This window comes from Pinus tabuliformis, chromosome 6 (genome assembly GCF_031772625.1).
Source record: "Pinus tabuliformis cultivar Carrire ecotype Pingquan chromosome 6, CPIR1, whole genome shotgun sequence".
NCBI lineage: Eukaryota > Viridiplantae > Streptophyta > Pinopsida > Pinales > Pinaceae > Pinus > Pinus tabuliformis.
In genome coordinates this window covers 378,974,584-378,988,460 of record NC_142292.1, presented here as the reverse complement: position 1 = coordinate 378,988,460, position 13,877 = coordinate 378,974,584, and the positions used below count along the sequence as shown (strand labels likewise).

The following is a 13,877-nucleotide window of genomic DNA, read 5'->3' as shown; positions in this document are numbered from 1 at the left end:
GATCATGATGGTGAAGAAGACAAATATGTAGAAAATTATTGTGTCAAAGATGATGATGTTGCACCAAATTGTTGTGAAAATGATTCTGATGATGTAAAAGATGAAATTATAAATATTATAATGACGAAAATAAAGGCAAATATGAAAATGAAGTTGCAAAAAAAAATGAAATGAATCAAATCATGGATAAGATGAAAATAGAGAAGAGAGGATAAATCCAAGACCAACTAGTTATTGGAATAGAGAGACTTAAAAAATATCTCAGGGACAAGGAACCATTTGCGCACACAACCTCATCCTCATCCTCATCCCTATCATTTGCACTTAATCATGATTCACATTACCATGAAGAAACAATACTTATGTTCCCAAGAGGAAGAACATAAATGAGATTAATAATGATGTTCTAACTTGTGTTGTTGTTTGCAAGTTACATACTATTACTACTAATATTTCTTATGAAAAATATGTATTTATGTTATAGCATGTTAACTCCACCTATCCCTACATTCCTAGAGGGATTTCGTTGTATAGTCAGGAAAATCTATGGAGGAGACCCACAAGACGGTGGCAATGGCTATTGATATTAATCATGGTCCACCCATGAATAATTCTAATTTTTATTCCAAATAGGATGCAGATCAAACAAAGGATGTCTCATTTTTTTATGTATTTATGGTCATGGTGGTCACAAAGTTGTACATTTTGCTACTTAAAATATTGGTCACAATATTGTGGACACTTTACTTCAAGAAAATCCAATAAAATTGGTTGAAGAATCAGACATTGAATTTATTAACAAAAATAATCTTCTTGAAGCCAAAGCATTATATTTGATCATAAAGCTGGAAGAAAGGATGAGCAAGAATGCATAGAGAAATTGGGTGGATTTGTATTGAATAACATCCTTCAAAGGGAAAGGAGATGCTAAAAATATAAAGAAAAGAAGAATAATTATAATAATAATAAATATAAAATATAATAACCATGTTAATTGAAAAGATGTCACTCCTTTAAAAGAGCACCCACTTAGATTATTTATACAAGGTCTATCCATGTAATTTATCATCTCATTCATATATATATATATATATTATTGAGCACTTAAATATTACTATGCATCATAATAAAACCTAAAAACTAGTTTTTCTGATCAATAATTTGAAAATAAAATAATTTAATTTAATAATTAATATGGCATGTCTTTACAATTACAGCCAAAACCCAATAAATAGGACTACTAGTGTCATCTCACATGAAAATAAGTGTTTATAGTAATAATTTCTAAATTAAATTGGTTTCTATTTTTCTATTATTGGTTGTTTATGTTATTTATTGTTTATGTACATAACATTGCCACCCTCTTAAGTAAAAATATGTCGTATTCTCTTTAATTAAGCATGTTTCTATGGAATGAAGTTTATCCATTTCTTGCCTTCTTTTGTTAATTGGGATTGATTCTTCTTAAGATTAGAACTTCCCAACTGCATCAGCCATTCCACACCTAACACCATATTATTTTCAAGTGTTAGCATAGAGTCTTGTTTGTAGTTCTAGTTGTATTTGAATTGAAACTTTATTACATTTTCCCACTTCCTTGAACTTTTGCCCATTAACAACTGTAAATATGATGTCCTTGGCTAGGAACACAGAGATTAAGTTGTTCAACAAGAACAAAATCTATACAATTATGAGTATTGCTGAAATCTACAAGTATTGTGACATTTCTATCTTTTATGACTCCTTTAAGATTGTTTTAGGTTGTGGTTTTCTTATCATGGTTACCAACGGAACTGTATATTCGCTTTTATTTTTTCTTGGAGACTAAATTCTTCACTTACGGAGATGTGGTGGAACATATCTTGCAATGGGTTGTTGAATTTGGTCTTTTGAACTAATTATCTCTCTTCATTCCTATTTTGCTACCCACATGAGATTGAAGCTAGTGATGTTTTTTGCATTGTTTAATCATGGTTTGAATTTGTGTTGTATGTTCTAGTGATTTCATCACCTAACTTATGTACTTCTACTTGTTGTCCATCCACTCTTTTATAGTAGCGTAATAACATATCTTCACAACTATGTCCTGGTGTCCAATATTTTCCGCACTTACAATTGTTTCCCTTCTTTTTATTTCTCTTTAATTCACTACTAGACGTGTCTATACCCTTCTCAACTTCTAAAGTATATAATTTCTTATTGTGGGATATGTGCATTGGTGACCATTTGTCTCCACAATATCTACGTTTGTTTATCCCTTTCTTATCTGAGTCCTCGCACCAATTTTCATATTCCTTGTGAATGATGCTCCACTAAACTTTTCTTCAATAATTTTTGCCTTCCGCTTTGGATTATCCAAGGTTGAGATATTGTGTAACTCTAACTCATCTTTAACGTATGGTTTTATCACGAGCGCATATGTCTAGAGAAGTTGAGTGTTTGTTAACTCTAGTGCTCATGTTGCTAACACCTCCCATTTATAAGTGTACACTTCCACATCACCCATTTGTTGTAATCTGGAATTTTTTGCAAAAAAAAAAAAACAATCACATTTTGAGATATTATGAAGTTGTCATTTTTTAATGTGCTCCAGCGATATAAGCACACCTTGGTTGTAATTTTGCACCATATGCCAATTATATGCATGGTCTTCAAGTTGCATCGAGGCATATTTTATCTTTTCATCATTGGATTGGATTTTATGTATGCAAAAAAAACTACCACCTTATTGATCCAAGCCACACTATGTTATGTTCACCTTCAAACTTCAGTAACTCTAGCTTGAAGCTTATTGGATATCCACTCATTTGTCGCATTGAAATTAAGTGCTGCTAGTTGAGGTTAAGGAGTGGTAAGTGATTGGGATCCATGTGGTTTTGTGGAATTTCTACTATGGAAGAACTCACTTGAGAGTTAGTTATGTTTGTTGAATAGAGGTGTGGCTAGTTTGGTTTTGGAGAATTGATATTGGCAGTGTATACTCTATCCTTGATAAACTTCAGAATTCTCTCAGTCACCTTTTCTGTTCTTGTGTCAACTTTTATGTCAAAACCGCCATTAGCTTATTCATTTCTCATGACATATTGGTGACAATATTAATTCCTATGCTCCTTGTTAATTCTTCTTTTATCTCAGTATTTTTGTTTTTATTTTCTTCTCCTAGATTTGTTTCAATTTTATTTAATCTTGAATTTATTCTTTCAAGTGTCCTGGAATTCCAATCGTGGTTTTTTTTATTTTATCTATATGGACATTTATCTCAAACATCTTCCTTGTTAGGGGAGGGAGGTTTCTCAAATCAATGTTAGATATATATATATTTACAGTTGGACAGACGGTGTAAGAATATACAATCAATTTTATTCGCTTTATGTGAATACTTATAAAATTTATCCTCCCATAAAAAAAATGTATATTTCTTCTTTTCTGTTTTTATGTCACATTACAAAGACCATGAGCAAATACCACGGATTACCAAAACTATGAGTTTTGATATGAAATAAAACATAAAAACCATTCCATGTGCTCAACTATTTGAGAATAGAATAATTATTTAATAATTGATTTAGAGAATAGAATAATATGATTTAATAATTGATATGAGATGTATTTACCATTACAATTAGAACCCAATAAATAGGTCTACTAATGTCGTTACATATGAAAGCGCATGTCTTTAGTAATAATTTTTAAATTAAATTATTATCTACTTTTCTGTTATTGGTTGTTAATATTATCTATTATTTATGTACATAACATCTGTGAATAACAAGTGCTTATGCAAACATCCACTTGGCACGTTGGTGGTCAATGCACAGGTCAACTTCTGAAAGCCCTAACTTTATCATACAAACTTTGTTTTTTAAGTTTGTGTTTGTTTGTTTCAAAACTATCAACCATTACTACCACCCGGGGCCATCCCCTACCTTGATTATGCCTATTTCTGACCCCGAAAAGTGTATTTTGGGGGCCATCATAGACAATTTTTATGTTTTGCTCTTACACAATGGATTTTGGATTGGCCCTACAAGTCCACGATACCTTGGTTATGCCTATTTCTGACCCCGAAAAGTGTATTTTTGGGGCCATCATAGACAATTTTTATGTTTTGCTCTTACACAATGGATTTTGGATTGGCCCTGAAAATAGCCACTACAAGTCCACGATGCTGATTCTTCGCCCCTGGAAAATGGAAAGGTGACAAATTATGTAGTTATCCATATTGAATCAATTCAAAATGTTTTCATCAGTATTGTATCCATGCTCATAAATAGACACTCCCATACAATATACTATCTAGACACATCCATGCAACATAGGTTTGACATTATCAATTGAGTTCAATGATGAGAAACTATATAACACATTAATAGAATAGATCTACTTAATCCATAAAGCCATTTTTCTGGTGTTGTCTTAAAGTCAAGTCTACTAATGTACAATGCATTTTCACCCAAAAAAGCTGCATCTAAACTGACTGAAACTTTGGGTGCTTTAAACCACAGGCCTCTTGAATTTTGATATGGCTGGGGTGTAGAATTTTCAATTAGGGCTTCCCTTCTGAACAGGAACAAGTACAATTTAATCAAACAAAATATTACCTTACCAATCCGAGATTCAGAATTCTCAATGAAAACTACATTTGGTTATACAACTCCTAAGGCTGGGGTGTAGAATTAGGGCCTCTCTTCTAAACAGGAACAAGTACAATTTAATCAAACAAAATATTACCTTACCAACCCCATCCAAGATTCAGAATTCTCATTGAAAACTACACTTGGTTATACAACTTCTACAAGTGCGTTAGCTAGATGACAATGGAAATGACATTTAAGAGTACACAGCTTATTGAATTAACTCGTTCAGCAATACACCTATATTGCATCTTCTCGTCATTATATGTTAACTGGTATATGTCAATTGCATGAGAAATGAAGTACAATCCCTTCATGACACCCGAAAGCTCCATAACTGTGATCAGTTGCAAACCATATATCCATTAACGGCACAGGTTCTTATACTGTTTGGAACCTCAGCTAAATCCCCTGGAATCGACGACACAAAATAATAATGCTGGCACAGACAGCTGGGTGACAGGTAGATCCCACAGGCAGTAGCTTATATGTTGTTATTCTAGAACAGAAGTGACGACTGCAATCAAGCAAAAATATGCTTCCAGGATGATGCCCAAATAAAGAAAGTTCACTTGAGTGACAAAAGTACACAATAAGCATTGTGGTTTGGCATTTATCTCAGTTGTTAGAAATAAAGTATCTAATCAGTATATCTTACAGAGGAATCCTCATTTTGTTTGCTAATACCACAGATCATCAATAACAGTCTCTACAATTCTTGCCAAAGCTGAGCACTCGTTAGACATATTTCAGGTATCATATCCCTTTAGGATGCTCTTTATGGAACTAAAAATATTATTACAGCAAATAATTATTCAAGAAATTACCAATTATGTGGTTTTGCAGTCTTTATTCCCTGCAAATAATTATAACCAGAATACCTGTTCAGTTTCTTAAATTTCAGAATATAATTTTCCAAATAAAACTTATTCGATGCATGATGGAGGGGACCCCATTGGACAAAGCCTGAAGAATAGCCCAAAGCTTGCACTAAAATACTAAGAAGAAATTACTCAGACCTTTAATTTTTTGGCATTTGAAACAAAGTCATCATCGTCGTCATAAGCAAGACTCCTCTTTTTAGTAGATTTTGTAAAATCCTTGGAATCACCATTAACAGAATGTTTCTTTTCTGAGATTGGAGATTTGACTGGTGTTCCAGTCTTCTGTTGCTGCTGCTTTCTTTGCTTTCTCTCATATGCTTTCTTTGCCTTTTCAGGTGGCAAAAGGCCATGCTCCATCATCCTGCATGTAGAATCAAATGATAAAACTATAAATTTGTCCTTTAAAGAGGCCAGCATAGATACAAGACACAGCAAAACGTATATAGTTATTCATAGCAACGTTGATGCCATATAAAAACCGAAGTTATCCCTCAAACTAGTCAGATACCTCCAACAGACTACACAAGATATATACAGTATGCAAAAAGAATCACTAACAAGCAGATTGAAGAAAGGGACAGAATAAATCAAAGAAAAGACAACAAAAACTTAATACAAAAGCAATGTAAGCAAATATCACAAAAATATTTCGAAAATGTTACAAGAAAATCTGCAGCAATGACAGCCACCAAAATGAGGTTGAAAATACAATAACTAAATGGTAGCGTGCAATTGGTCACTACAAGTTACATGGCACACAGATGTAACATCTAGTTACCACAGCTTCCACATGGACGTCAAGATACTGCTAAGAAGCTTTTGTGAAACACCACATAAATAGGAAGAGTCAAGACTCAAGATCATGGTAGAAAATGTCTACAGTCCAAAGTAAAAGAAAAAGAAGTAAAAGGAAGATTCCATTAAAATGACAAGTTAGAATTGCATGCAACTCACTGAATCCAATGTGAACATAGTCAATTAGAAAGTAAAGAGAGTGAAGCTGATCCTATGCTGTTGTGTAGCATTATCGATAGCTACAGGTTGATGAAGATGGCATGCCTATTTGAGTGCATATATGCTAATCCTGAACTATTTATCAACCAATCTATTATGAAGATTGTCATTATATTGGGTAGTGTAAATTCTTATTCTCAACAAAGATTCTTGACATATTAGTTGTCTTCAGCGAACCTAGAACTTCCAACACCAAATAGAGATGTTGCACCTCCTAGGGAATCTTGACAAAGAAATTCCGAGCTGCTATCCCTGTGCAGAGAAGAGGTGTCAAACTAAGAAACTTAAACTCATATGGGACAGCAAATAAATGCCTCACTGTAGTTGACTTGTATTTCACTCTCAATGAGATAAAAGCAAGAATAGTAATTTCCTTGGTAAGACAAGACTAATAAGACAACACAAAGGTCTTCTCAACACAGTATAACCAAAGATTTTGGGGTTATCATGCACTCTTCTCCTAAGAGTACATGTCCCCAGGTACGAGCCAGCTGTTGCCCTTCATGTTAACATGGGTGGTAAATGATCTTGCACAGATTGATGGGATGATTTTATCTTTCCAAAAATTAGGATATTGGTGGAGGTTGCTTTAGTATGGTGGTCCATGGTCATGTTCTAGTCATTTTCGCTTTGTGTTCCATGATTGGTTCATGTCCTCTAGCATGGTAGCATATTTGCCTAGCTTTCCTAAATTCATTCATATTTCATCAAACCTCGTCATTTTACCTAAGTAATTTGTTTCTCACAACTCATGACTTTTTGCCTAGATGAAGCCTACTTCACCCTTACATTTCACCACGGTTCATCACTTTGCCAAGGTGATTTGTGTATCACATCACATCTTTACCTTTTCCCTAGGCAAAATCCGCATTAAGACCTACACTCCATTTCATTCCATCTCCTAGGAGGCGCATGGCATAGTTTGGTTCAATGATCCGGATTTAAACAGGAACGCAACAAATTACAGAGATAACCATATACACAAAGATGCAGCGGAAATAATACTTCATTTCATTAATGGAAAATACTGAAATATGCTTACAAACAGAAATGGAAATAAACTAGCTAGGGCGATGGTAGCTTATCTCTGAGAAGAGATGTGATGGCTACATGCCTCTGAACTGTGTTACAATGAGGCTCGAAGGCCTTTTTATTGTTGAGAAACAATGGAAAAACCCTTAACATTCCAAAACCTAACCCTAGGAGATGAAACGCCAAACTGTGGGCCCCGTTTGGGGGTAAGTTGGTACATCAACTTCCCGGGGTCGTAACTTTGGCATATGATCTCCGTTTGACGCGTACAATAGCTCATTAGAAAGATCTATCCGAGCACTATCATTGTTGGAACGGGCAACACCAGTCCATTCCATGGACTCGTGTTGCCCCCGGATTCCCCAAAAAACGTCGTTTAGGGCCTCAAAACGGCTCCGGAAGTTCAGGACCCGAAAAACTGCTAAAGATAGTAAGTTGTGCTACAATTAAGGAAACTGAAAATGCTGAGAAAGACAATGGTGGGGGTCCAGGTGGACTTGGCAGGTGGCCACCAATATCCACCTGGATCATTCCTCCCCCCTTAGGAAGCAATGGTCCCCATTGCGTTGAGCTCCTCCATGAGATGAGGAAACTTCTGCTGAACTTGTTCCCTGGTGAGCCACTTGCCCTGCTGAAGGAGTTGGCCCGCTTTGACAACTCGATACAGTTGGATATTCTGTTGGCGAGTGTTCTTGATCTGCGTGTCCATGATCCGATCAGTTGCAGCTTGTTCCATGCAATCTGGATTTAATTCTGTGGGTTTGAGCTGTTCTGCAATGTCGGATGTGTCTAGCAATGGTGGAAAGTATGGCCGAAGGCGGTCCACATTGAATACTGGGTGCAGGCCAAGGAATGGGGGAATGCTGAGCTCAAATGCATTGTCTCCCATAGCCTTAGTAATGGTGTAAGGACCATATCGGAGTGGTCTCAATTTCCGATAGGCTCCAGTAAGACGTTCCTTTTGCAAATGCAACCAGACTTTGTCGCCCACCTGAAACTTGTGTGGCACCCGATGTTGATCATGTCGCTGCTTGTACTTGGCATTTGATTTCTCAAGAATGTCATGGACCTGCTGGAGAATATGTTGGATGCGCTCAATGAAGCTGGTGGCCTTATCTGTTTCGGACTGGACATGAGCTGAATTCATGTGAGTAGCTGCAAGTGGCATGGCCACATCAATGGGGCATAGTGGCTGGAATCCCAAACCCACCTGAAAAGGGCTATGGCCAGTGGAGCTGTGAAGAGCTCGATTGTAGTTGTGTTGAACGTAGGGGAGGCTCTCGTCCCATGTGCGTGGATGCTTTGAGTTATACATGCGCAGAATGTGCACAATCATCCTATTGACAACCTCTGTCTCGCCATCAGTTTGAGGATGGAAGGCTGTGGACTTTGTGAGTTTGGTGTCCAGCATTGACCAGAGACTGGACCAAAAGGTGCTGAGAAACCGACTGTCCCGATCTGAGATGATAGACTGTGGAATCCCAAAGTGCACCCACACTCGTTCAAAGAAGAGTTTAGCAGTGGCTTTTGCTGTGATATTCTTCTTGCAGGCCATCATGATGGCCATCTTTGAGAACCTGTCGACGACCACAAAAACATAGTCATTTCCATGCTTAGTGGAAGGAAGGTCTGACATGTAATCCATGGAGATGGATTCCCAAGGTCGACTAGGGGTAGGCAACGGGGTATAGAGGCCTTGCTTCTTAATGGTCGGTTTGGCAATGGCACAGGCAGTACATGATCGGATGTACTTCCCAACATCCTGTCGAAGATTCGGCCAATAGAAATAGTTTTGCGGTACTGCCACTGTTTTCTCGACCCCGAAATGCCCAGCAGCCCGACTGTAGTGTGCTTCCCAAATCATCTTGGCACGCTCGCTTGAAGGAACACAAAGGTGACCGAGGTGGCATAATAGGGCATCCTGGAGGTGAAAATCTGCAACCTGCCGACCCTCCAAGAGTGTCTGGTATGTGTGGCCGAATTCTGGGTCGCTTTTGTAGAGAAGTGGCCAATCAGAAGTCTCGTGCCCGCAAGAGTTGAGCACGGTGGTTAGCGCCATGATCGGTGGTCGACTGAGGCAATCTGCAACATTATTGGTGCTGCCCTTTTTATACTTGATATTCAAGTGAAACTGTTGCAGGTATGTAGACCACTTCTGATGGCGATCATTCTGCAATTTCCCTTGGGTCTGTATGAACTGCAGAGGTCGGTGGTATGTGTGGATGACCGTTTCCTTCCCCAAAATGTAATGTTTCCATTGTCGGCAGGCCTGTACAATGGAATACATCTCTTTATCATAAGTGGGGTACTTCCGGACTGTGTCTGAAAGTGTTTCACTGTGATATGCCACTGGATGTCCATGTTGAGTAAGGACTGCCCCAATAGCATAGTCAGAGGCATCTGTCTCGACCTCAAATGGTTGTTGTAAATCTGGTAACGCGAGCACTGGTGCCGTGCAGAGGCGATCCTTCAACTCCCTGAATGCCTTCTGTTGAGATTCAGACCAAAAGAATTTTGCTTTCGCCCCGCCCTTGGTGACTTGACTCAAGGGCCAAGAAATATGAGAAAATCCCAACACAAACCTGCGGTAGAAGTTGGCAAGACCTAGAAAGCTGCGGAGCTCTGTTAGAGTGGTTGGAGAGGGCCAATCCCGAATGACTTGGACCTTGGCTGGATCGACATGCACCCCCTGTTCATCAATGATGTATCCCAGATACTGAACCTCGGTCATGCCAAAAGTGCATTTCTCCAAATTGGCACATAGCTTGTGTTGCCGTAGTGTTTGGAGAACCTGTCGGATGTGGTGGAGGTGCTCTTCCCAACTCTGGCTGAAGATCAGAATGTCATCCAAGTATACTACTACAAAGGAGTTGGTGAATGGCCGCAAGATGTCATCCATTAGCCTCATAAAGGTTGCAGGAGCATTCGTCAATCCGAAAGGCATGACCAACCATTCGAAGAGGCCCTCCTTGGATTTGAAGGCAGTCTTCCACACATCTGAGGGTTCAATTGGTACCTGGTGATATCCTGACTTCAGATCGATCTTGCTGAAATATTTCGCCCCCTTTAGTTGGTCTAGGAGGTCATCAATCCGCGGGATCGGGTACCTATTACGGACAGTGATCTTGTTCAGCGCCCGATAGTCAATACAGAGTCTCCACGTCCCATCCTTCTTCTGTACCAACACTATCGAGCTCCCACAGGGCGAAGAACTCGGACGGATGTGACCTTTCTGCAGGAGCTCCTGAATCTGCCTCTTGATTTCATTGTTCTCCAGAACGGAGCGCCGATAAATTGGTCCATTGGGTAGCGGCGCACCTGGGGTCAGATCGATGGAGTGCTTGACTTGACAATGCAGAGGAACCCCTGCCGGGGAGGTGAAGATGTCTTCGTACTCCTCCACAATCTTGTCCATCTGTAGCTGCCGTGCAGAGGGACCCTGTTTGGAGGCCGCGGCCACTGTCTTCTTCTTCCTTTGAGGGTGTATCATCAGGAAAACAAATTTCCTGGTTTTGGAAATGATCTTACTGCATTGTTTTGCAGTAATCAAAGAGATGGCGGCAGGTGGTGCTACCTCTGGTATCCTGAACAACTTATTTCCCAATGTAATAATAACAGCACGGGGCCTTGATTCATACACAGCATGTCGCTTCCACAAGTATGGTTGTCCTAGTAATACATCACAAACTTCAAGGGGAGCAATGTCACACAATACCTCATCCGTGAAGGGCTTGATGTTGTATGGAAGGCGACACTGTTGGCTCACGCGAAGATCTCGCCCTTGGTGAAGCCACCCAATGGTGTATGGTTGTGGATGTGCTGTGGTCGGTAAGCCCAACCGCTTCACGACCTCTGCCGAAATGAGGTTCTTTTGACTCCCGCTATCAACAATGAACTGTATCGGGGAGCCCTTTACCCACATCTGGGAGTGGAAGAGACGCTCCTCCTCTGGATCTTCGGGTTCATTTTTCTGGATCTTTGCGGTAGCAACAGTGGCGCTGGGATCCGCATCAATGATCTGCTTCCCTTTTTCATACCCCTTATCGGGTTCTGACTCAGAGTCGGAACATGCATCTGATTCTAAAACCTTTAGCTCAGCCACCAGTGACTGCTTGGCCCGACACTCACTTGTGTTGTGAGTGGAGCTCTTATGGAACTCGCACCATTTTCCAGTGTCCTTTCTCGGCTTCGCGGCGTTGCTCTTTGCTTGCAGCTTCGGTTGGTTGTCTTGGGTTGTCCCGCCTTGGCTTTGTCCTTTGTTCTGTGGTTTAGGGGCACCTTTCCCCTGCTTTGGATTCGCAGATCCAAAGTCTCGCTTCTTTTGTTTAAACTTCTGCTCGACCTTGACGGCATACCGGTATGCTGCGCCGAGCGAGGGGATGTTTATGAACTGTATTTCTTCCTGGATGTACTTGTGCAGGCAGCCACGGTATTTGAGTATCAAATGTTGCTCCGAATCCTTGATACCCAACTTTGTGCGAAGGGTATGGAAAAGATTGGTGAACTCCGGCACGTCTTGGTCCCTTCCCTGCCGCAGCGTGGTCCACTTTATGTATTCATCCTCATAGCTTCCGACAGGGTAGTACTGCTCCTTGATGGCATCCCGGAACGAATCCCAGGTGGGTGCGGCTGAAAATAGTGAGCCAGTACTTTCATCCTTCTGCTCGCAGTAGGTTTCCCACCAGTCCTTGACGTGGGGGGCTGCTTTGAGAAGAGCAAAAACAATTTTTTCCCGACTCGAAAATTCATGAACAGAAAAATAACCCTCTAGCAGATTTAACCATTTATCTACGGCATCGGCGTCTATCTGACCCTCGAATATGGGGATTTCAAAATTAACTTGTACCTTAAAGGGTGTGGCGTTTCCAGAGGAGCTGCTGGAAGCCGATGCGCCGCTTCTGGGTAGCCGCTAAAGGATCTGCGCAAAGCTGTCCATCATCGCGTTCCGTTGTCGCTCGAGCGCTTCTTCGAGCAAGATTTTGATGGGATCTCCTGCCCCCTCGTCTTTCTTCTCGTCCGCCATGGGAGGCCGTCGGGATTTGCGAGGCTGGTCTTACAAAGGTTCAACCAGTTCAAGCCCTAACTCCTTATATCCCGACCTTGTTGGGGACATGCAAAGAAAAACAGAGAAAAAGCAGACCGCTCTGATACCACTGATCCGGATTTAAACAGGAACGCAACAAATTACAGAGATAACCATATACACAAAGATGCAGCGGAAATAATACTTCATTTCATTAATGGAAAATACTGAAATATGCTTACAAACAGAAATGGAAATAAACTAGCTAGGGCGATGGTAGCTTATCTCTGAGAAGAGATGTGATGGCTACATGCCTCTGAACTGTGTTACAATGAGGCTCGAAGGCCTTTTTATTGTTGAGAAACAATGGAAAAACCCTTAACATTCCAAAACCTAACCCTAGGAGATGAAACGCCAAACTGTGGGCCCCGTTTGGGGGTAAGTTGGTACATCAACTTCCCGGGGTCGTAACTTTGGCATATGATCTCCGTTTGACGCGTACAATAGCTCATTAGAAAGATCTATCCGAGCACTATCATTGTTGGAACGGGCAACACCAGTCCATTCCATGGACTCGTGTTGCCCCCGGATTCCCCAAAAAACGTCGTTTAGGGCCTCAAAACGGCTCCGGAAGTTCAGGACCCGAAAAACTGCTAAAGATAGTAAGTTGTGCTACAATTAAGGAAACTGAAAATGCTGAGAAAGACAATGGTGGGGGTCCAGGTGGACTTGGCAGGTGGCCACCAATATCCACCTGGATCATTCAACTCCTTGAGTCTTACCTTCTACTATCCCCTACGTTCTTATATTTTCACTTTTTCTAGTGTGAACACACCTAATTGATTTGGGATATTTGGGTACTCTCCATGTCTTATCTTATACTAACCCCTCAATTCTTATATTTTTACTTTTTCCGATTTGAACACACCTAACTGATTGGGGATATTTTAATTAAAATTTAGAATCCTAAAACCTTAGGAAATGCCAAAATACTAGCCTATTAATGCTTAGAAGTTATAATTATCCATTGATACTCAATTCCCTAAGCTTTATTCCTAATTATTCACAAGAGAACATAACTTTATGTCCATGATGTACACAACTCAAGTTAGTACTTCCCCTTTTGGCACACATATTGAGGCAAACACATAAAAAAACCAATTTTCCCTAGCCTCAAAATATCTTGTTCACACGTGATAATTTTTTCATGTCACATCTTTATTTTTTGGCCAAAATTTTGAGGAATTATTTGGTCTTCATGTTTGACTAGGAACCTCTTATCCATGCACC

At 39.9% G+C, this 13,877-nt stretch overlaps 1 protein-coding gene across 3 annotated transcripts in view; it reads right to left on the bottom strand.

Annotated features, from left to right (window-relative positions):
• Positions 1-4,015: 4,015 nt before the first annotated feature.
• Positions 4,016-13,877, bottom strand: part of LOC149258894 (uncharacterized) — a 42,176-nt gene continuing 32,314 nt past the window's right edge. Inside the window, exons 4-5 of one of the 3 annotated variants that reach the window (XM_089416655.1) lie at positions 5,654-5,879; positions 4,016-4,182 (exon numbers count right to left, since the gene is read on the bottom strand). In XM_089416655.1, the coding sequence (XP_089272781.1) occupies positions 4,153-4,182; positions 5,654-5,879 (256 nt within the window). In that variant the 3' untranslated portion in view covers positions 4,016-4,152. Of the gene's footprint in view, positions 4,183-5,192; positions 5,880-13,877 lie in introns of those variants that run through there. The other 2 variants (XM_089416651.1, XM_089416662.1) reach the window with 2 other exon arrangements.